Source organism: Carassius auratus, chromosome 20 (genome assembly GCF_003368295.1).
Source record: "Carassius auratus strain Wakin chromosome 20, ASM336829v1, whole genome shotgun sequence".
Taxonomy (NCBI): domain Eukaryota; kingdom Metazoa; phylum Chordata; class Actinopteri; order Cypriniformes; family Cyprinidae; genus Carassius; species Carassius auratus.
Genome location: NC_039262.1, coordinates 26638952 through 26661328, shown reverse-complemented (window position 1 = coordinate 26661328; position 22377 = coordinate 26638952). Strand labels below are relative to the sequence as shown.

Genomic DNA, 22377 nt, shown 5'->3' with positions numbered 1-22377 from the left:
GAACACTTGAAGTCCACAGAGAATTTACAGCCTTTCACATTAAAACACTGCAGCGAAACGGCACAAAACAATTAGAATAATATATTAAATGGTTTTAAAGTAGTTTTGGCCACTGTCACGCTGGTCTTAGCTGGTTTCTAACTGAATCATCAGGCTGAACATCACAGCGAGCTCGCGACGTATTCCTCTGAACACTTGAAGTACACATTTACAGCCTTTCACATTAAAACACTGCAGCGAAACGGCACAAAACAATTTGAATAATATATTAAATGGTTTTAAAGTAGTTTTGGCCACTGTCACGCTGGTCTTAGCTGGTTTCTAACTGAATCATCAGGCGGAACGTCACAGTAAACTCGCGCTTCAGCCCCGCACTGCGGGAAACTGGACTGAGCAGCTGATGGCGCGTGTGCACGAGAGAGAGCCGCGCGTCAACACTGAACCGAGCTCTCGTTCAGGACGTTCACTTCCTCCTGGACCTGAACGAACAAATTCAAATCGCAGTTTAAATAAACAGAAAAAAGAGCGAAAAACGAAAGAGCTCAATTCAGCAGCGCGGTGTTGTTCAGGGCAAGCAGAGACGCGTCTCAAAGTCTTCTTGCTTTTGTACCGACAACAAATACATACAAAATATGTCGAAATACCCGTGTTGGAAAGTGTGTTCGAATAAGTATGTGGTTATGTCTTAAGTGAAAGTATAGAGTTGCAAAAAAAAATCGGATGTGTATCATCATAATGGATGCGTTTGTCTCTTAAAGGGACCGCGCCTAATTTACTAGCTCTGCTGTCAGAGTCTTTAATGTATGAAAATGAAAGTAAATCACTCACTGCTCTTGACTGGTTTACCTTGTAGTACAAGAATTTATCCAAAGTCAATCCAAAAATCAGATAGAATTGTTTTACTAGTGGGTGCAGGCCACTAGTTCATTTATGTAAGTGAGTATGGCAAAATAGTGATCTGTGAAATATTATACCCACAAATTCTTAATACTGTAGGCTACCAGTGAAATTGATTAAGAAAATAATAATTAAGGACCTGCCCATGTTTTGCTTAAGTGTTTCTTTCTTTAATTGTTAATGCAACCTTTTCACACCACAGACTGAACCAAATTAAGCATTTCTTGCTTGGTAACTGTTCAACAAAGTATTGATAGTTGTGTAAATATTGTCATACTGACAGCTGTCTGAAGTTTTGGTTGATTCCATTACATATCTTTTTATCAAAGTTATCCGAAATTATCAATATGAATTTGTTCTGAGTTATTGTCATATATTATTACCAGTTTCTAAACTACAGCAAATAAACTGTGATTATGTGAGAAATGTTGAAGGTGTCTGAATACATTTTGGTTTGATTGTGTATTTTATCTTACAGTGAAGACTATGCAGTGCTATTTTAAATTAACATAAACAAACTTAAAAAAATGTAAACATTATGTAAATAGCACAAATAAATAAATAGAATGAACATACAGTACAAATTAAACAATTTTAAACAGTGTGTAACTGCATCATCTATACAAACCATTGTGCTTGGACCCCTTATGATCTCCTTGATTTAAAATGCATTGTTTCAGTTATCTTGTGTGTCGTTGCCCACAACGTGACGGTGGCAGGACTGTGAAATACATACACGAGAAAAATAGGCATGACTTATTTCACATCCAGCTAGACAACCCTGTCATAGCTGTTATCATAGCCCAGGCTTTTTATTAAAAAAAGAAAACAGCAAGGGAGCATGGAAAAAGACTGTTGCAGGTGTATTTTTTTTATGGCATTATTATTTGTATTAATTTTGCAGCGGGGCAACTCAATGTTGGGCACACAAGTACTTTGGCTCTTTTGCTCCATGGCCAAGATGGCCAAGCCAACATCAAAGTTAGTTCACTAACTTTTAATTCTAGTTGATAATATGAGCTTGAACTAGTTTGAAAAACTTTTTGCACAAAGTAAACATGGTGAGTATCACAAATTTGCTGATGTCCTGTCAGTGATCTAGATATTAGAGAGACTGATGAATCTAGTATTCATTTTATGTCATAAATATATTGATTTGTTATTGAGACCTTTGGAGCCCACTATGTATAAATGCTGTGACTAATTTGGATTTATTTTAAACGTTTTTTTTTTTTTACGTGTCAACATGGTATTGTGGTGTCTGTACAAATATTCCATGTGTATGCATGATAATTGCTGGTTGCTTGACACTTGACACTTTTATTTTGTCTGCAATGTTTGCTACAAAAGCTGTCTTCTTGAGTTAACTTTGGGGGAAGAAAGCATCTGCTGATGGAACAAATATAGGGTGAATTCAGTTAATTAGGACTGTGGCGAGTGGGGCGGGGCCGAGAGGCGTGGGAACGAGGAGTGAGGCCAGGTGTAGTGATTGGAGATGAGCTACACCTGCGCCCCACCGCCAGTATCGAGTCCCACGTAGGAGATGGAAGGATATAAAACTGGAGCGACGACCGTGAAGAACGAGAGAGGACCAGGCCTGGGACATTAATTTATGTGTTTGCTTCTTATTTGTGCGCGTCAGTCGCCGTGAGGGGCTGACGCGCTGTTTTGTTTATTTTTGATTATTAAAATGTTTTGATTGTCCGCCGGTTCCCGCCTCCTTCTTCCCGATGTATATGGAGTTCAAATATCGTTAAAGTGGTGCCAAAACCCGGGAGAAGGAGGGATGCGCTGCTGAAGATCCCTCGCCGCTGTGGTGAATCCGTGGTGCCATCGAGCAGGCGAAGTATGTTCCGCCATGGACGCTCGAGGCGGTGGGCTGGAGCGAGTTGCCGGGGACGGGCGAGCTCGCTGCCGGCCGCCCACGATATGGAGGGGCAGCTGCCGTCCGTGAGGGAGCGGAGGAGTCGGCGCCGTTCGCCAGGGGGCCGGAGCCTGCCGCCTCCGTGATGGAATCCGGAGGGGCAGGGAACGGGGGACTCCTGCCGCTGCCCAAAATCGGAGGAGCCGTCGCCATCCACCGGGCGGCGGAGGAGTGTCGTGCCGTCCGCCGAGGGCCGTCCAGTGCCACCGCCAGGCACCGCGGAGGAGATCACCCAGCCGGTGGAGGGCCGAGCAGCAGTGCGTCTGGGAACCGGATTTTTTTTTTTTTCTCTCTCCCCTCTCTCGTCCCTGTCGCTCCTCCTTCCATCTCCTTTTCTCTCGCCTCGTCTGTCCTACCCCCAGGTTCCCGCAGGTCCCCGTGAGCGGTCCCCCCGGAGGGAAGGGGGGGGGGGGGGAGTAGAGCGCAGTCTCGAGGGTTCCCCCCGGCCTGCGAGGGGCGATGGGGGTATGTGGCGAGTGGGGCGGGGCCGAGAGGCGCGGGAACGAGGAGTGAGGCCAGGTGTAGTGATTGAAGATGAGCTACAAGGATAAGCTGTCTATGTGTATTTACACGTTGCATCAACAGTGCATCAGAACACAGAAGAGCTCAGATTCTCCTAAATGGTGCTACGGTGATGCGGAGACACAGAGGAGTGAAATTGTTGAATAAAGTCATTATTTTTGTTTTCTTCATGTAAAAAAAGTATTCTCGTCACTTCACAACATTATGTTTGAACCACTGATGGCAGATTGACTACTCTGACAACTACTTTCATACTTTTCTGGACCTTGACAGTGTAAGTTACTCGGCAGTCTATGGGACAGTCACAAGCCTCCTGGTTTTCATCCAAAATTGTGTTCCGAAGACGTACAGAGCTTTTACAGGTTTGGAACAACATGGGGGTAAGTGATTGATTAATTGTATTTTTGGTGTGGAGTAAAAAAAAAAAAGTTTTTAAAGATTATTATTGCAGAAAACACTAAATATGCACAAGGTGCACATATTGTAAATGTTTTTACAATTCTGAAGTTCTGATTCTACTGCTTTTTAACAGCTGTACGCTGAAAAAAAAATTTAAACAAAGAAACATTTCAATTAAACCTTAAGTAGGACTTAAAACACTGCAATAATCTTTGTTTAAAACTTTGAAAATGTATTATTCTACAGTAAAGCTAGAGATTAATATTCTCACTAGATAATGAATTTCAGTACTCCTGAAAAAATTAAAACAAGGATGTGTTATATAGTTAAGAAGTGATAGCAAATATGTATATTGTTACAAAGGATTTAGAAAAAAAAAAAAAAAAAACTTTTGAAATGTTTTACATGTAATAAACCTAGAATATATGAAAGTTTCACTTTTGGAAATAATTTATAGAAAAAATAACTTTTTCATGCTATTCTAATTTTTGAGATGCTATATATATATATATATATATATATATATATATATATATATATATATATATATATATATATATATATATATACACACACACACACACACACACACACACACACACCAGAAAGATGTTATTTACTTATTTACTGAGAATAAGCAAGAATGAACCAAAACCAAGTGTTTCTGATTAAGTGTTGTTATAAAACCTGATAAATCAAACAATAAATTAATCAAATGATTAAAATAATGAAAAGAGAGATGTCAAAGGTCCTTGAAAGCTGAAGGCTGTACTTTTCATTGATAAAGTACTTGCCTCTAATTACCTCATTTAATAAATTAAAATGAAATATGTATTTACAGTAGTGACACCATGTTCTCTGTAGTGACATCAGTTACAGCGAGACCAGAGTAGAATGTGAAATATCATGTTCACAGTTTCTCAATACATTTTATGTAAATCAAATTGATTCAACAGGGTTCATCTTTGGGAGAATGTTTGTTTGTGGAGCTCTGCTTCTCAGTGTCAGATTGAGTGAGATATCCCCACTGTCTCAGCAGCGCCCCCCGCTGTCCTGGAGGAGTCAGGAAATACTCTCTCTGTTGAGGGGAGTAGCTCTCCTCTGTGGGAATGATGTCTCTGTAGCTCCAGTCTCGCCAGCGCAAGTTAAAGCGCTCCAGCAGTTCAATCCTGTCCTCCTGTGAACTCACACAGTCTGGAGGATCTTTCTGCTGAAGTTCTTCTCCCACTTGCACATCCTTAAAAACCAGCAGCGCTCGTATAGCAAACCAGCCCCCCAGCCTGGGGTGTATACAAACTCCAAACATCTTCTGTGCAGAAAAAGGATAAAGAGATTTAAAATACAACATACTTGCTGACACCAAACAACATCTTTACATTAGAAAAGACAAAGTTAGAACGAGCAGTATGGCTGGAGTTTGGCAAGTTTAACACAAATAGGTTTGTATGATATATTTCTAGACCATATATACATAGTGCAACATTGTGCTGGGTTAAACTAAAGTTTCCTACACATTCTCAAATGTCTAGACTTCTCCATAATTTTTTTAGATCATACTTGCCATATGATAACCTGTTAAAGTATGTTAGATTCTGACTAATGTATGCATGCTATTATGTTGCCAGATAATTGTTCGGATATTGTATTTAGATACAGCAGCTCACAGAAATTAATGAACAATGAACCTAGAAAAAAATATACAGAATTTGTTCTGTATTTTATTTTACATGAAGTCTCTATTTTAACTGTAAAAACAGTAATATTGTGAAATGGTATTACAATTTAAAAATAACTTTTCTATTTGAATATATAGTCAAATGCAATTACAGTGTAGGTGGTGTTGAATTTTATCTTTAGCTCCTTACATTCTCTTATTCAAAGTTTTACTTAACCTGTTGTCTGCATGATATGCAATATTATAGCACATACATTTAGCAGAAAGCTCATCTTTATAGTATTTTTTTCAGGCTGACTGCTGATATGGACACACACTGATTATTCTCAGGTAAATTATTGTTCAGTTGCATTGTTTTATGTTTAAAAGCATCAAAATCAGTCAAATATTCTGAAAGAGAAAAGAAAACAATACCCATAAAAAGTGTTGGTTTCTGAGAAATTAAGTTAGATTATAATTAAAACAAGAACAAGTATCTTCCAATGGGCTCCAAAAAAGCATATTAATTCTATGAGAAAAGGGGGGGGAGGGGGGGGGTTAATCTGCACTTGGATATTTGTTCATGTTTTGAGCAAACTTAATTCATTTTGTTCACTTTCTCAGAAAACAAGACTTCATATCTTTATTATACATATCAAGTGAATGTACCTCGATTTAAAAATGTTTGTATTGGAGACCATTTTTGTGTGTGTATGCACTGACTATGAATGTAAGATCTGCTCTGATTTAAGACCATTTCTAGGCAGTTTAAATATGCAGGACCTGTGTTTATGCTTCAGTCTTTAATATATGCTCATGCTGTATATTATGTTACGAGTCTATCCACACAAACGGCATCTAATCAATTGTCACATTCAATGAATTGTATATAAACAATATTTACAGTTCACAGACAATACTGTTAAAGACAAGCAAATCACTGAAAAGACATTGCCAGCAGTTACCATAAGCCTGTGAAATCATTTTGTTGTCTGATTAATCACAGTTAATTAGTTCAAGAGTCTGTCGATCAGCACTGACCCGATCACCCCACGGTGGATTGGGGATATCTGATTTCTGGTAGTAATATGCTGCTCCTGATACGTGGGCCGCCGTCTGAGCAAGAAACTTGGGTCTTCTGGTGGGCAGCATCTCATAATCATAACTGACATCCACAGACTGATCTGGAAAACACTGAATACAAAAAATAGAGAATAAAATGATTGGATAATGAATTCATGTTATGACACCAAAGTAGAAAACTGTGGTTAGAAGGGAAACAGTTAAAACTAAATCAATATAGCGCAATTATTCTTACACTACAACAATAATTACTGTTTCTGCATTATTTTAAGTGGTAGGTTTAAAGTTGGGCCAGGTGTGGTTAATAAATCACAAGGTAGAGAATGTGAATTAGAGAATTATTGTTAGCTCTTGCAGCACACCAGCGAGACAGAAGAAGAGACTGTGTGAGCGGTGCACTGATCGATGGGGTCTCTGACAGCCTCACAGCACTGGCTCTGTAAGAAGGGCAGGAAGGAACGCTCAAACATGGACGGTGTGCTCAGGAGCACCAGAGCCAGAGAGTCTGCTGGGTGAGACAACTGATGAGCTCCAGACACCACTGCATTGTACCAGCCCACCTGCAACAAAACACACGCTAACACTAGTGCACACATCCAGAGCTCTGTACACAAGCACGCGTGTTTATGAGGTCTAAACTGTTTCACATTGATCATCTGTCAGTGCACTGGTGATTTTGACGGCTTATGAACAGAACTACAGTTTCACGTGGACAGAACTAACAGGATACATATATGCACCACTGCAATATGAAGACATCGAGTGCTTTCATTATTTAGATTTTTTGTTTGTATTATGCTAGTGGAGTCGGAAATATTACCTTAAAAGGATAAATTTCAAAACCTTGAGCTTTTAACGACTCACGGAAGGTTCCTATGAGATCCTCCACGCGTTCACTGGAGATCGCCATATTGCTGCTGCTTCTAATGATTCTGGGGTTAATGACGCATTTCCGCCGCCCGCTGGAGCGGAGGGTGAAGCGTCGCTCTCTGTTAGTGCAAGGGGAAAAAAATCCCACAGTTATGGAAGTAAAATAATGACAAATGTCGTTTGAAACGAAAAAGCACGTTGAACTGTAAAAAAAAAAAATCATTGCTTTGACTGTTGCCTTGTATTTTTAGGGATGCAAGTATAAAAAAAATGGAAAGGTTACAAAAGCAAGCAAGCAAATTTTATTTTTATAGCACTTTATTTATAAAGCACTTTTCTAACCAAGTTAATGCAATTCAAAGTGCTTGACAAGGAAACAATAGAAACAGCAATTAGTAAAATTAAAAGAATAATTAAAAAGTAAAATAGATAGACCCATTAAGATAAAATTGAATTTTAAAAAAATCAAAATATGAATAGAAATAAATAAAAATACATCATTACAACAAAGCAAAGCACACTATAAAAAGATTTCATAAGATTTTATAGGAAGGCCTGACTAAAAAGATATGTTTTTAATTTAGATTTAAAGCTATTAATGTTTTCAGCACATCTTATGTTCTCTGGAAGATTGTTCCAGAGGTGAGGAGCATAACGGCTAAAAGCAGCATTACCAAATTTTTTAGTTCTACTATAAGATACATTTAAAAGAAAAGAATCTGAAGATCTTAGAGTCCTTCTCGGTTCATATACTGTAATCATATTTGAAAGATAGTCTGGAGCAAGTCCGTGCAATGCCTTATAAACTAATAAAAAAAATTAAAAATCAATTCGAAATCTAATAGGTAACCAGTGTAATGACTTTAATACTGGTGTAATATGATCTCTTTTTTTTACTTTTGTCAATGTTCGAGCAGCAGTGTTTTGGATTAATTGTAATTGGTTAATTGTATTCTTTGGTAGACCTGTAAGAAGGGCATTACAATAGTCAAGTCTGCTAGTAATAAATGCATGCATTAATTTTTCTGTATTGCTCAGAGAGAGAAATGATCTTACTTTAGCAATGTTCTTTAGATGATAAAATGCTGTTTTAGTAATATTGCGTACATGAGCTTTAAAATTAAAATCAGAATCAAAGACAACTCCTACGTTTTTTACCACTTGGCTTGGGTTTAATCCGAGTACATTTAGTTTAGGGATCAATTTCTCTCTCTGCGTTTTTGATCCAATAAGCAAAACTTCTGTTTTATCTTGGTTAAGTTGTAAGAAGTTCTGTGACATCCAATCATTTATGTCTTTAATGCAATTTACTAGGGAATCAATTTGTACAGGGTTATCTGGAGACACAGCTACATACAACTGTGTGTCATCTGCATAACTATAAAAAGAGATACCATGCCTCCTGATGAGTTGACCAAGAGGTAACATATATAGATTAAAAAGTAGTGGTCCTAAAACTGATCCCTGAGGAACCCCACATGGTACTTTATAATATTCAGACAAGGTATTATTAATGGATACGACAAATGTAAAAAGGAAAACATACAGGGTGACTGAGGAAGACCTCAAAGCGTCAGGGTAGAAAACTCAAAGCAATTTGCTTTGGAAATAGAAAATGCACTACTAAACAAATGAAAAACAAATCAGCAGAAACAGATTTGACAAAACTGTAAGAAACCAGCTGAATGTAATGGGATATAAATATAGAAAAGCCAAACGAAAACCAGCATTTACTCCTAAACAGAGGAAAACAAGGTAGGCCTACAGTAGGCTAAAGAGAAGCAGTATGGAGTGTGGATGATTGGATATAAGTGATAAATCTGCATTGCAGGGAGATGATGCTGGAATGTTTGACTGGTGCTATTCTAATGAAATGTATAAAGATGACCGCCTGAAGAAAGCAACCAAATTTCCAAACTCATTTAGGATAATGGGTCTGCATTTCAGGTAAAGGACGAGGGGAAATGGCAATCCTTACCTCAGGAGTCAATGCACAAGTGTACATAAAAATTTTGGACAATTTTTCATTCCATCAATAGAAAAGAAGTTTGGTGATGATGGTGATAATGCATCTTGCCACAGAGCAAAGAGTATTAAAGCTTTTCTTCCGGAAATGCATATCAACTCAATGGCATGGCTAGCAAACAGTTCAGATCTCAATCCGATTGAATATTTATGGTGGAAACAAAGTACTAACTGTATCTTTTGGTAGATGATTCCATATATTTTGAGTCAACATTGAATGATTCCATTTTTGTTTTTTCCTCAACTTGATATGGAAAACAAATTTTCATTAATCAAAAGAGTTTGATAACTTTTTTTAAGGTATGTTTCACATAACCAGAATGTTGCATTATTAAACAAAAATAGTTTTATGTCTTTGATTCGTTTATTTATTATGAAGTAAATAAATTTACATTTGGGTAAAAAAACACTTACAGTAGCCTACATAATGGGAGAGTAGGCTGATTGTTTTTGACTTAAATCAGTTTGTTTTTAAGAATACATTTCAAGCTTTCTGTAGATAGGCTACCCACCTGTTCTTGGGAATGTTTTCAGTGGCATGTTTTATTTTAGTTCCCAGAATCTTCTGCTAAAAGGTAGTATAACATTCTCTAAAAACATTCTAAAAATGTGTATTGATAACAACCTTAGAAAATTATCCTCTGGAATTCTAATAAAGCTTCCCATCACACTAGTTGTGGATTTACATGGCTCAGAAGTCAAATTTTGGTTGACAGTGAAAACCCAACCTTTATTTGGTGTCAAGCTCCAGTGTATTAACTCAAAAACAGCATTACCAGCTTCCCTTATTATGAACAAGATTGACTTCATTTCTGTCATAAATTTTAAAAAATGTGTGCGGTTGGCCAATTATACTCTTTTCATTAAACCAGTATTATTAAGATAAATAAATAAAGCTTTAAGTCTCTCCCTTGTCATGCCCTTTTATTCCAGAATTTCATGAATAGAGTTCTCCCCTTCCATTTCCTGCCAGATTATTCTATTATCATTATACTTCTCACAAGTAAAAAGTACATGATTAACATCTTCTCTGTATTGGCACACTATGCATAAACCATTACCCTTTCCTACTAGTAAAGTGGTGTTTAGTCCTGTATGTCCTAGTCTAAGTCTGGTATAGACCACTTCTTCCCCTCTGTTTAGACTCTCTGAAGTAACCCTATTCCCTGTCACATTCTTCTGAGATTTATGGTAATGTCTTGCATTAAATTCTGCCTCCCATTCCTTTTGCCATTTTTGTACAATTACTGATTTGATTATGGATTTGGCTTCACCCTTACCCATTGGAACATCAATTCCTATATATTTGTTTTCCAACATTCTTTTTTTTTTTTTTGCAATAATAACTGCCTCCTCATTACGTTTGATGCCTATATGAGCTGGAACCCAACAAAACTGAATACTGATTCCAAGGTTCTTGAGTTGTAATAACAAATATTTAATTTCAATGATTACATTTTCCCTTGAAGAGTGACCTGTATTAAGACTATGTAAAGCTGCCATGGAATCTGTACAGATTACATTACTCAATGTCTTAACCTCTTCAATCCACCTGAGGGCTGTTATTAACCCAGTCATTTCAATAGAGTATACAGATAAAAAATAATTTAGTCTATACCTCCCTCTTTGGTTAAATTCTGGGACATATATCCCAATACCACGATGCCCATTTTGTGGATCTTTTGATCCATCAGTATATATTTTAAAATATTCATAGAATTATGTTTTTAAATGTCTCTGGCAATTTGATGCAAAACTTTGTTCATTTGGATACTCTTTCTTTTCTTTCAGTAATTCACTCTTAACCTCTGGTGATGGAAGAAACCATGGGGGAACCGCACTTAAAACCAGTGAAGGACTACATCTAAATTATTTAATTCTGTATTGTTCTGCTATACTGTTAATGTTCCAGCCAAACCCTTTTGATTATATGTGATACTCTCAGCAATCATTAAGAACTGAAATTGCTGGATCATTGATACTTCCCATCAGCCTAACCCAATATGTTAGAGACAACTTAATATATCTTAGACTAATGCCCCTCAGAAAGTCCCTGCTGCGAGGTGGTACTTTTTCAAAGTTCCGGAACTTTCGGGGGCGGGACTTGGGCGCTAAACATCCTGATTGGTTGAGTTCATGCAGCATTGGTTGAGTTCAACCACCATTTATTCGGATCATTTTCAAAATATTACTGTTATTGTGTCATGAAATGTAATTTTAAAAGTATTTCAGGCGAGAATGTAGTTGTTTAAAACTCAAATCTGTGGTTTATTTATAAAGACAGCGCCTATTTTCGCCATCTCAGAGACGGTCAGCTCTACGCAATCAGCGAGAGATCAGTGATCATGTATCCACCGAGAAGCAGCCTCAGCTCGGCTAGATCTTCTGATGTGTGCCGCTGGCTCTGATGTCTCTTTAGTGGTTAAACATAAAATATAATTCAGTAAATCTAATAGGTTATCTTTGGTCTGTATTCAATTTATCCATATGTTAAAATGAAAATAAAAAAGGCAAATTTATATAATATTTTGTTTTATTGTTATGGTTGTATATAGGTATATACACATATCCCTGAAAACAAAAGGAGGCAGTGGTATTTGGTATCCGATTTTGTTTTATTGTAAATATACAGAGAGGAAAATTGCAGTAGCCATGGTCAGCTGACTGAAGTTATCAAGTACACTGCTGTTTACAGATTTACCGGACTTGCGTCATCACGGACATCACACTGCCAAGACGAATGCACAAAGTCTGAACTACTGAAGAGGATGCACATCCAAAATCAGCATACTTTGTATTGAGAAACGCGCGCAGACCTACATCACCAATCTGTCTGCCTAATCTTCCCAGTACTTTACACTGCGGTGGAAACGCAGAAAGCAACAGGTCTTGGGGGAAAAAAGTTCCTGGGAGAAAAAAGTTCCTGGTACAAATGTTCCGGGTAATTTCGGTGGAAACGCAGCCTAAGGGGATATTCCTCAGATTCTACTAATAATGCACTTTGTGGGGGTTGTTTTAATAGCTCCTGAAGCAATTCTTATAGCTTTGAATTGAACCCTCTCAAGTTTCCTTAAAGAAGTTTTACATGCTGAGCTATACATTACAAATCCATAGCCTTTGAAAGATCTTATTAAGGCTGTATAAATGTACATCAAAGACTTTTTACCTGCTCCCCAAAACTGTCCAGTGATCATCCTCATTAGATTTAGAACTTTTTACATTTTATTTCAAAATGCTCTATATTATCTATATCCAACCACATCCCAAATATGTACATTTATTCTCTCTTTTAATTGATTGATTATATAATAGAACTTTATAATTTTATGGGATCTTCCACTTTTTCATATGACAGCATCATCTGCATACAACAATGCTTCATTTCTTAAACCAACTTTTTCAATTATGTCATTTACCATAATATTAAATAATATGGGACTAATAACACTCCCTTGGGGAATTCCACTTTCAACCATAAACTCTTCACTTATTCTATTACCAACTCTGACTCTTGAAAGTTGTGATACTGTCACAGCCACACCATCTCCACTCCCTGAATCGGACACTTACACCACGCCCAATCGTTCCCAATCACCAGAACTCTGAACACCTGTGCATCATCACCTGTGCCACATATAAAGCCCTCCGTCACCATCAACCATTGTCTGGTTTAGCACCGATCCCCTCACTACCTGAACGCCATTCATCTAACTTACCTAATCTCCTGAACCCTCTTCACCATCGTCTGTATCCTGTTCCCATCGTCTTCGTCTGAGTCGCCTTCTGTATCACCATCACCTAAAGGAAAGTTGTGTTATCACTGAGTTATCTACGTGTCAAGAGATTATCCTTCTGTGTTTACCTTGTGTCAAGATTTACCTGTGTCTGAAACCTCTGATTCACATAAAACACTATTGCACTGAGCCCTCTGTGTCCTCGTCTGTGTCTGACAGAAGACCAGACCCTATGCAGAGCTCTTCGGACACAGGCGAGGACCGCACCGCGGATCCCTTCACTGAACTGGTTCACGCTGTACGGTCCTCACTAATGCAACTTTCCTCACCAGCTGTCAACAGTTCACCACCATCAAACACTGCTACAACTCCAGTCACTTCTTCAGTTGCGAGTCCCATGGCCAAACCAGCGACATACAGCGGCGCGGCAGAGGACTGCAGCAGGTTTCTCCTACAGTGTTCACTCTACATGGAGTCCAACGCCCACTTATTCACCAACGAACGCAGCCGAGTTGCATTCATCAGTCTGCTCACAGGTAAAGCTCTCCAATGGGCTCAATCTCTCTGGGAGTCTAACTCATCTGTTACTGGATCTGTTACTGATTTCTGTTCTCAGTTAAAATCCGTCTTTGGTCAACAAACTTCTGAATTATCTGTTCATGATCAACTGTTTACAATTCGCCAGCTGAGAAATGAGTCCGTGAGTGATTATGCTGTACGCTTCCGTACGCTCGCTTACATAAGCGGTTGGAATGAAACTGCCTTAATTACAGCGTATCACCACGGTTTATGTGAGAGGATACAAAGTTTGATTGTTGTATATGAAGATTCACTGGGACTTGAGTGTCTTATTCAGAAATCCATCAGAGTCGCCCAGAGACTCACTGCATATCAACTCACTCCCGCTGTACTTCCTCCACCCGCTATACCAACTGTCGCTCCTCCAGCCCCTGAACCCATGCAAGTAGACTCACACCACCTATCTACATCGGAACGTCAGCGGAGGATTACCACCGGGATGTGTCTCTATTGTGAGGGAGATGGACACCTATTACCATCATGTCCAGTACGACCCCCACGCCCAGCGGTGAGTACCATCCATATACCACCTCAAACTGCTCATTTGACTAAAACCTGGGTTACTCTAAGACATCTCCACTCTTCTGTTTCAGTACAAGCCCTCATCGATTCCGGTTCGGCGGGGAACTTCATCAACCAGCAAACATTAACTCGTCTAAGTGTCAAGCATCATCGAAGCCCCATCAAACTCAAGATAACAACTATACAAGGAAAGCCGCTGGGCAGAGGTCAGGTCCGCTATTTCTCTCCCACAGTCATCCTTCGCGTGGGTCTCTTGCATGAGGAAGACATCACGTTCATGGTGCTGGAGGAATCCACCACAGAAATCATCCTGGGAAGCCCATGGCTTAACCAACATCAACCACACATCCATCGGCCCACAGGTGAGATCCTGAAATGGGGAAAATCCTGTCATTCTACCTGCATCACTCCACCAGTTAAAGTTCCCAAGGTCATTCCTTCCATCAAGAAGTCATCCCTACCGTTCCAGTCCACATCAGTGGAAAGCCCCGAAACTGAGATTGAACATACCATTCCTCCAGAATATCGGGCATGCCAGGAGGTGTTCAGCAAGCGGTTGGCAACGAAACTTCCACCTCATCGGCCATGGGACTGCGCTATCAACCTCCTGCCTGGAGCAACCCTTTCCAAGGGACGAGTCTATCCTCTGTCCATCCCGGAGAAGAGGGCCATGAAGGAGTACTAACAGGAAGCTCTCGCTCAAGAATTCATCCGACCATCTACCTTCTTCGTGGCCAAGAAGGACGGAGGCTTGAGGCCGTGTATAGATTATCGCCATCTCAACTCTCAAACAGTCAAATTCAGTTATCCTCTTCCCCTGGTCCCAGCTGCATTAGAACAACTACGCGGAGCCAAGATCTTCACGAAACTGGACTTGAGGAGCGCCTATAACTTAATCCGCATCCGGAAGGGGGACGAGTGGAAGACTGCTTTCATCACTCCTTTCGGGCACTATGAATACAGGGTCATGCCGTATGGGTTATCCAACAGTCCATCCGTCTTTCAAAACTACATGAACAAAGTCTTCAGAGAATACCTTAACCAGTTCGTAATTGTCTATATCGACGATATCCTCATTTACTCCACTTCCAAGGAGGAACACATCCAACAAGTCATACTCGTACTCCGAAAACTCCGGGAACACCATCTGTACCTCAAGTTGGAAAAATGTGAGTTCCACATGCCCTCAGTCCAGTTCCTGGGATACGTCCTCGACCCACGTGGCGTGTAGATGGACCGGGGAAGGTGGAAGCCATCACACACTGGCCCCAAACTGGTTCCATTAAAGACCTCCATCGCTTCCTGGGCTTTGCCAACTTTTATAGGAGATTCATCAAGAACTACAGTTTACTCAGCTCACCTCTAACCTCACTCCTCCGGAACCGGCCCAAGTCTCTGTCCTGGAACCCCATGGCCACTGAAGCTTTCCACCAGCTAAAACAAGCCTTCAAGACCGCTCCGATCCTAGCTCACCCTGATCCCAACCGACAGTTCATCGTGGAAGTGGACGCCTCATCAACCGGGGTCGGAGCAGTACTCTCCCAGTGGCAGGGGGATCCTCCACGACTCCATCCATGTGCCTTCTTCTCGAAGAAACTATCCCCGGCGGAGCAGAATTACGACATTGGTAACCGTGAGCTAAAGGTCCCTTTCAAGGTAATAACTGACCACCGGAACCTGGAATACCTCCGTGAAGCTAAGAGACTGAATCATTGCCAAGCTAGATGGGCCCGATTCTTCACGAGATTCGACTTTAAAGTCACTTATTGCCCTGGCTCCCAGAATAATAGAGCTGATGCTCTCTCCCGCCTTCATCAGGCAGATCCAGAACCAGAATCTCCTGAACCAATCCTCACTCCAGCCATGATTGTAAGTCCCATTCTATGGGATATTAACTGTCTGATTGAACAAGAAAACCTTCAACACCCTGCTCCGCCGGGAGGTCCAGAAGGGAAACTCTTCGTCCCTCCTCAACATCAGATTACCCTTCTGGACTTAGCTCATACCTCTCCAAGATCTGGACATCCAGGCAGGAGGCGGACCCTCTCACTCCTGCAACAATGTTACTGGTGGCCCTCGATGGATCAGGATACTTCCCGTTACCTCAAAGGATGCTCAGTCTGCGCCATAGCGGACACCCCTAGGAGACTCCCGGAAGGTAAACTGGTGCCTCTGCCCATTCCAGAACGTCCATGGACCCATATAGGTGTGGATTTCATGACTGACCTCCCCCCTTCTCAAGGCAATACCTGTGTGCTGGTAGTAGTTGACAGGTTTTCGAAATCATGCAAACTCATCCCTCTCAAAGGACTTCCCACTGCGTTTGAAGCGGCAGAGGCACTATTCCAGAATGTGTTCCGTCACTTTGGCATTCCAGAAGACATCATCTCCGACAGGGGTCCCCAATTCATCTCCAGGGTCTGCTCAGCTTTCTTCCGTCTCCTAGGAGTATCCGTCAGCCTCTCTTCAGGATACCATCCACAGACCAACGGCCAGCCTGAACGTAAGATACAAAAGATTGGGAGGTTCCTGAGGGTATACTGCCACCGCAACCAGGACTGTTGGAGCAAGTACCTAACCTGGGCAGAATACGCACAGAACTCCCTCCAGCAATCGACCACCGGGCTCACCCCCTTCCAATGTGTCCTCGGATACCAGCCATCACTCTTCCCATGGTCGGGTGAGCCCTCGGAGGTCCCAGCGGTAGATCACTGGTTCCGACAGAGCGAGAGGGTCTGGGACTCGGCTCACGTGCATCTCCAGCGGGCAGTTCGGAGGCATAAGGAGCAAGCGGACACTCGTCGAAGACCTACGCCGCAATACCAACCTGGACAGCAAGTCTGGCTCTCGACGAGGGACATCTGCCTCCGGCTGCCCTGCCTTAAGCTGAGTCCCCGATACATCGGACCATTCACAGTTGAACGGCAACTGAACGAAGTGACCTATAGACTCCAGCTACCTGCACAGTACCGTATCTCACTTTCATTCCATGTTTCACTCCTCAAACCCTTCACTGAACCTTTGTCTCCTCCATCTACAGAGCCTGGTGATGATGCCATCCCCCCTCCTCCAGCCATCGAAGAAGACAACAACATCTTCCGGGTGAGAGCTATCCTCGACTCTCGACGACGGGGTCCTCAACTTGAGTACCTTGTGGACTGGGAGAACTACGGCCCGGAGGAGCGTTGCTGGGTGAATCGTAACGACATCCTGGACCCCAGTCTTCTCATCGACTTTCACCGAGACCATCCAGACCGCCCCGCTCCCCGTGGCCGTGGTAGACCCCGTCGTCGCACAAGATCCCAGCCGTCAGGAGCCGCCCGTGGAGGGGGGGGGTACTGTCACAGCCACACCATCTCCACTCCCTGAATCGGACACTTATGCCACGCCCACTCGTTCCCAATCACCAGAACTCTGAACACCTGTGCATCATCACCTGTGCCACATATATAAAGCCCTCCATCACCATCACCCATTGTCTGGTCTAGCACCGATCCCCTCACTACCTGAACGCCATTCATCTAACTTACCTAATCTCCTGAACCCACTTCGCCATCGTCTGTATCCTGTTCCCATCGTCTTCGTCTGAGTCGCCTTCTGTATCACCATCACCTAAAGGAAAGTTGTGTTATCACTGAGTTATCTACATGTCAAGAAATTATCATTCTGTGTTTACCTCGTGTCAAGATTCACCTGTGTCTGAAACCTCTGATTCACATTAAACACTATTGCACTGAGCCCTCTGTGTCTGACAGATAGAAAGCCTAGTATATAATAATAAATCTTTCCACTGATTCCCATTTTATCTAATTTAATTAATAAACCCTCTCTCCACATAATGTCATGAGCTTTTTCAATATCTAAAAATACTGCCACCATGACCTCTTTCATAAGTAGTGTATTCTCTATTTCATTGCTGAGCTTTACTAAGGCATCAGTAGTTGATTTACTTTTCCTAAACCGTGCCACTGCTATCTTTTCCATTAATTTACCTTAATGTGATGATAAAGCAATGGGTCTATAATTCTCTGGATTGCTAGAATCCTTTCCTTGTTTGGGAAATGGAAGGAGGGTTGCACTTTTCCAAACTTTTGGTAATTTTCCCTCTTGCCATATTTTACTGAATAATTAAAAAAAAAAAATTCTAAGAATTTTTCAGGTAGATTTCTAATCATTACATAATGTGGTGGAAAAATTCATTTAACACTGCTTCTGTATGCCTATATATGCATGTGATTGATTAGAATTGCTGTAGAAGGGCGACACCTGTGGGGGAAACCGATGTCTGAGAATGACATGAGAGGTTCATTGGGCCATATAGTGGGGGGACAATGTCTGAGGATGCCCTGAGGGGGTAAGCTTAGTCCTATGTGAGAAACAACCCACAGAGGGTGTGTTTTCGATGTTCTTGTTATGTGTGGAAAAGTACAGCTGATGAGACCTTGACGCAGCAGAGGTATATAAGGTGGAGGACTGCCATCCCCTCTTGTCACACTCTGCAGGAACTTGTATTATTGTATGACTGTCTGACCTTCTTTGCAAAGAATAAAAGCTTTCTTTTTTAATTATGAACTGAGAGTGAGTCTGTTTCTTATGCTGATGATAGTTTATTTAATTTTGCCACAACAATTTGGTGTCAGAACGTGGGATTCCTTGGATGTTTCTTCTGGACCTGTGAGCAGATGGTGAATGATCATCCTGAACAATAGAAGTTCAGCCCTAACCCCGATTAGGAACGAACCGGTGGGTCCTTCTCTGTGGGAAGCACAATCAAGGGGATTCCAGGGGAATTCAATTGTGAGGATACTAGAGCACAGATAATAAATTTATAAGGGGGAATTGAAACTGCTGCAAATGGCGTGATTGGAAATTGAGTTAGAAATTGAGATTGAGACGATCCAGAAGAGAGAGCAGAGAGGAGGGGTCCAGGGCGAGCATCCTATGGTCACAAGTCAGGGAAGTGAACATTTTCTAACCACAAACACATACACTGATGTACTTTATGCTCTCTGCAATGAAGAAAAAGCTTGCTTTCCTTTGTTTATGTCTGATTCTATTGATGAACATCCTGATAAAAGTGTGATTATGTTTAATAGTGAAGCCTTTATGAAAATGCCTAAACATCCTATGCTAGTGGAGGGGATATTGATTTAGTTTTTAGCTGATTCTGGGGCATTGAGGTCAGCTATATGGCCATGTGACTTGCAATGCCAACCACAATCAACAGGCAAACTTAATAAGTCAATTTCTGCATCAGGGCACGTAATTTGTGAAAGATTCACAGTGCCTCTGAATTGTGAAACAGAAGGGGGTGAGGTGCTGAGTCATGCGTTTCTTTACACTCCAGCATGCCCAGTGCCTTTAATGGGGAGAGATTTATTGTGCAAACTAAATTTGGCACTGATTGCAGACTCTGGGGTGTCCGTGTGGCAGAGAAATAGCAGGTTTGCTACTTAGCAGGCAGGCAGAACCAAAATGGGCATTTGAATGGCACATCAGAAATTCTGATTGGGCTGAAATGATGTGTGAACTGACTAAAAATCGAACAAAACTATTGGACAGAGAGATCATGTTGCCTGACAAATTGCATTGCACGTCACATGTTGTAGTGGAACAAGATGACCAGTATGAAAAAGACTGGTTTGAGGGAGAAAAAAGGAGTAACTTTATGTTTTGAGAAAATATTTTGGACAGAAAATGTGTATGCAGTTTCAGTTTGTCTGACAGAAAAACAGCTTCAGTTTTACTTAATGTCAGAAAATTCTGTGCCTCACTTATCGCTCTCTGAGGCCAGGAGACAGACAGGGCCCAGATTAGAACTGTTTGTGAAAAGCTGTGTTTGTGTTACAGACAGAGGAAGATAGGGCAGGGAGTGAAATACAGTGAGAGTCTGGGAGCGTTTATGTCTGAGTGCGAGCAGGAAATTGAAGTGGACAGAGTTGTGGTACCCATTGACAAAAGAGAAAGGGAAAATCATTGCATGACAAATATTTGTGCCTCAGATACATATCCAGCATTAGCAGAAGTGCCATCAGAGTTACGGGCAAAACACAAATATGATGTGGGTTTAATTAAAGGATGTGAACGAGTTGTGGTCACCCCAAAATCTAACTACAGACTGTGTCAACGACAATATCCTCTAAAACCAGAGGCAATTCTTGGTATAAAACCAGTGTTTGAGTCACTATTAAGAGAGGGGATAATGGTGCCATGCAATGATTCTCCAGTTCGCACTCCAATTTTTCCTGTGAAAAAGCTAAGGGATGAGGGTCAGCCCACAGAGTGGCAATTTGTGCAAGATTTACAGGCTGTGAATGCTGCTGTCAGACAAAGGCCTTCATCAGTGCCAAATCCATACACAATTTTGTCACAAATACTACAAGGTGCAACATTCTTCTCAGTGGTAGATTTAGCAAATGCATTTTTTAGCGAATAGATAAAGACAGACAATTCTGGTATGCATTTGAATTTGAGGGCAAAGGTTACACTTGCACTTGAATGACACAAGTATATTACAGTATGTGGATGATCTTTACTTGTGTGCTCGTGATGAGCTTAAATGTGTAAACTGACACTGTGACTCTCCTGAAGCATCTGGCTCAGGAGGGCCATAAAGTCAGCCTGACAAAACTGCAGTTCATAAAACAACAGATTGCATTCCTGGGGCATGTAATAACACAAAATAGCAAATCACTGTCTGAAAAAAGGGTTAAAGCTACAAGAGAAGTCCCAAAACCACTCACAAAGAAACAAATGCTTTCATTTTTGTGGATGTGTTCATACTGTAGAACATTTATTCCAAATTATGCGATTCTTGAGCAGCCCCTGAGAGCCCTAACAACGGAGAAGGGGTTGAAGTCATGTGATAGGATTGAGTGGACAGAGAAAGCGGAAGAGGCATTTCTGAACATGAAAGTTCAGCTGTCTGTTGCGCCAACTCTGGACTTGCCAGCACCAAATAAACATTTTATTCAAATGGTAAATGAAAAAAATGGGTTTATGACTTCTGTATTGTTGCAACATCATTGAGACAAATTGAGACCTGTGGCATATTTGTCCAGCAAATTAGACCCAGTTGCAGCAGGCCTGCCACACTGTCTGAGGGCGTTGGCAGCTGCTGAGAAGGCCGTGGTGGCTTCTAGAGAATTCGTAGGTTACTCTGATTTGACATTGATGGTGTCTCACGCAGTGTTCATGATTTTGCAGGAACAGAAAACATCACACTTATCAACAGCTCGATGGTTAAGCTATCATACTATTTTGCTTGATATGCCTAATATCACTGTTAAGCGATGTACAACTTTGAATGCTGCTGGGGAAGAGCTTCATTGTTGTTTAACAGCACTTGAACAAGTGTGTACGCCATGTCCAGACATGTCTGACATGTCACTTGAAAACTGTGAAAATGTCCTCTTTGTGGATGGCTCAGCTTTTAAAGATCCACAAACAGGCCTGAATAAGGTTGGTTAAGCGATAACTGAATTTGACCTCTGGCTCATTGCCATCAAATTATTCAGCACAAGCAGCTGACCTTGTGGCATTAACAGAAGCATGCAAACTAATGACAGACAAATGTGAAACGATTTACACAGATTCACGATATGCATTTGGGGTTACTCATGATTTTGGTGCGCTGTGGAAACAGAAAACTCTTGAAGTCAGATGGTCGACCAATATTAAATGCACCCCTTGTGGCAATTTGCTAGATGCTATTTTGCTGCCAGAAATGATAACTATTTGTAAATGCGCAGCACATACTAATAACAAAGATTCTGTATCTACAGGAAACACCAGAGCAGATGCAGCGGCGAAGGCTGTAGCATCTCAGCAGACAAAATCACCAGAGTGTACTTTGTTATCTGAAAATAACCCTGACATTTTTTCATCTTTACAGGGCATGCAGACATTTGTGTCGGGGCACAAATAGATAAAGGGTTTTCAAAGGGGTTCACAATTTATGCAGAAAAGGCCAGGAATCCAGCCTAAACATCAAGCGTAATTATCAGCGGGAAGATCAAGGTTAAGACTGAAAAACAGCATCGAAGTAGTCTGCGCCCAAGTGAAAAGATAAATATGAGCATCATAGTTGGGTACATCATGTTGTTTTCATATTCCAGACTACAGTGACAATGTTACCAATATCATAACACACATGAGAATGGCCGTAA

The 22377-nt window shown here is 41.0% G+C and overlaps 1 protein-coding gene across 1 annotated transcript; it reads right to left on the bottom strand.

Moving 5' to 3' along the window:
- Nucleotides 1-4403: 4403 nt before the first annotated feature.
- On the bottom strand, nt 4404-7431 carry mmachc (metabolism of cobalamin associated C). Its single transcript, XM_026194986.1, has 4 exons — nt 7300-7431; nt 6842-7039; nt 6438-6590; nt 4404-5051 (listed from the first exon to the last, which is right to left on the bottom strand). Exons 1-4 carry the CDS (start codon nt 7387-7389, stop codon nt 4692-4694), a joined length of 801 nt encoding a protein of 266 aa, XP_026050771.1. The 5' UTR covers nt 7390-7431; the 3' UTR covers nt 4404-4691.
- Nucleotides 7432-22377: the final 14946 nt, after the last annotated feature.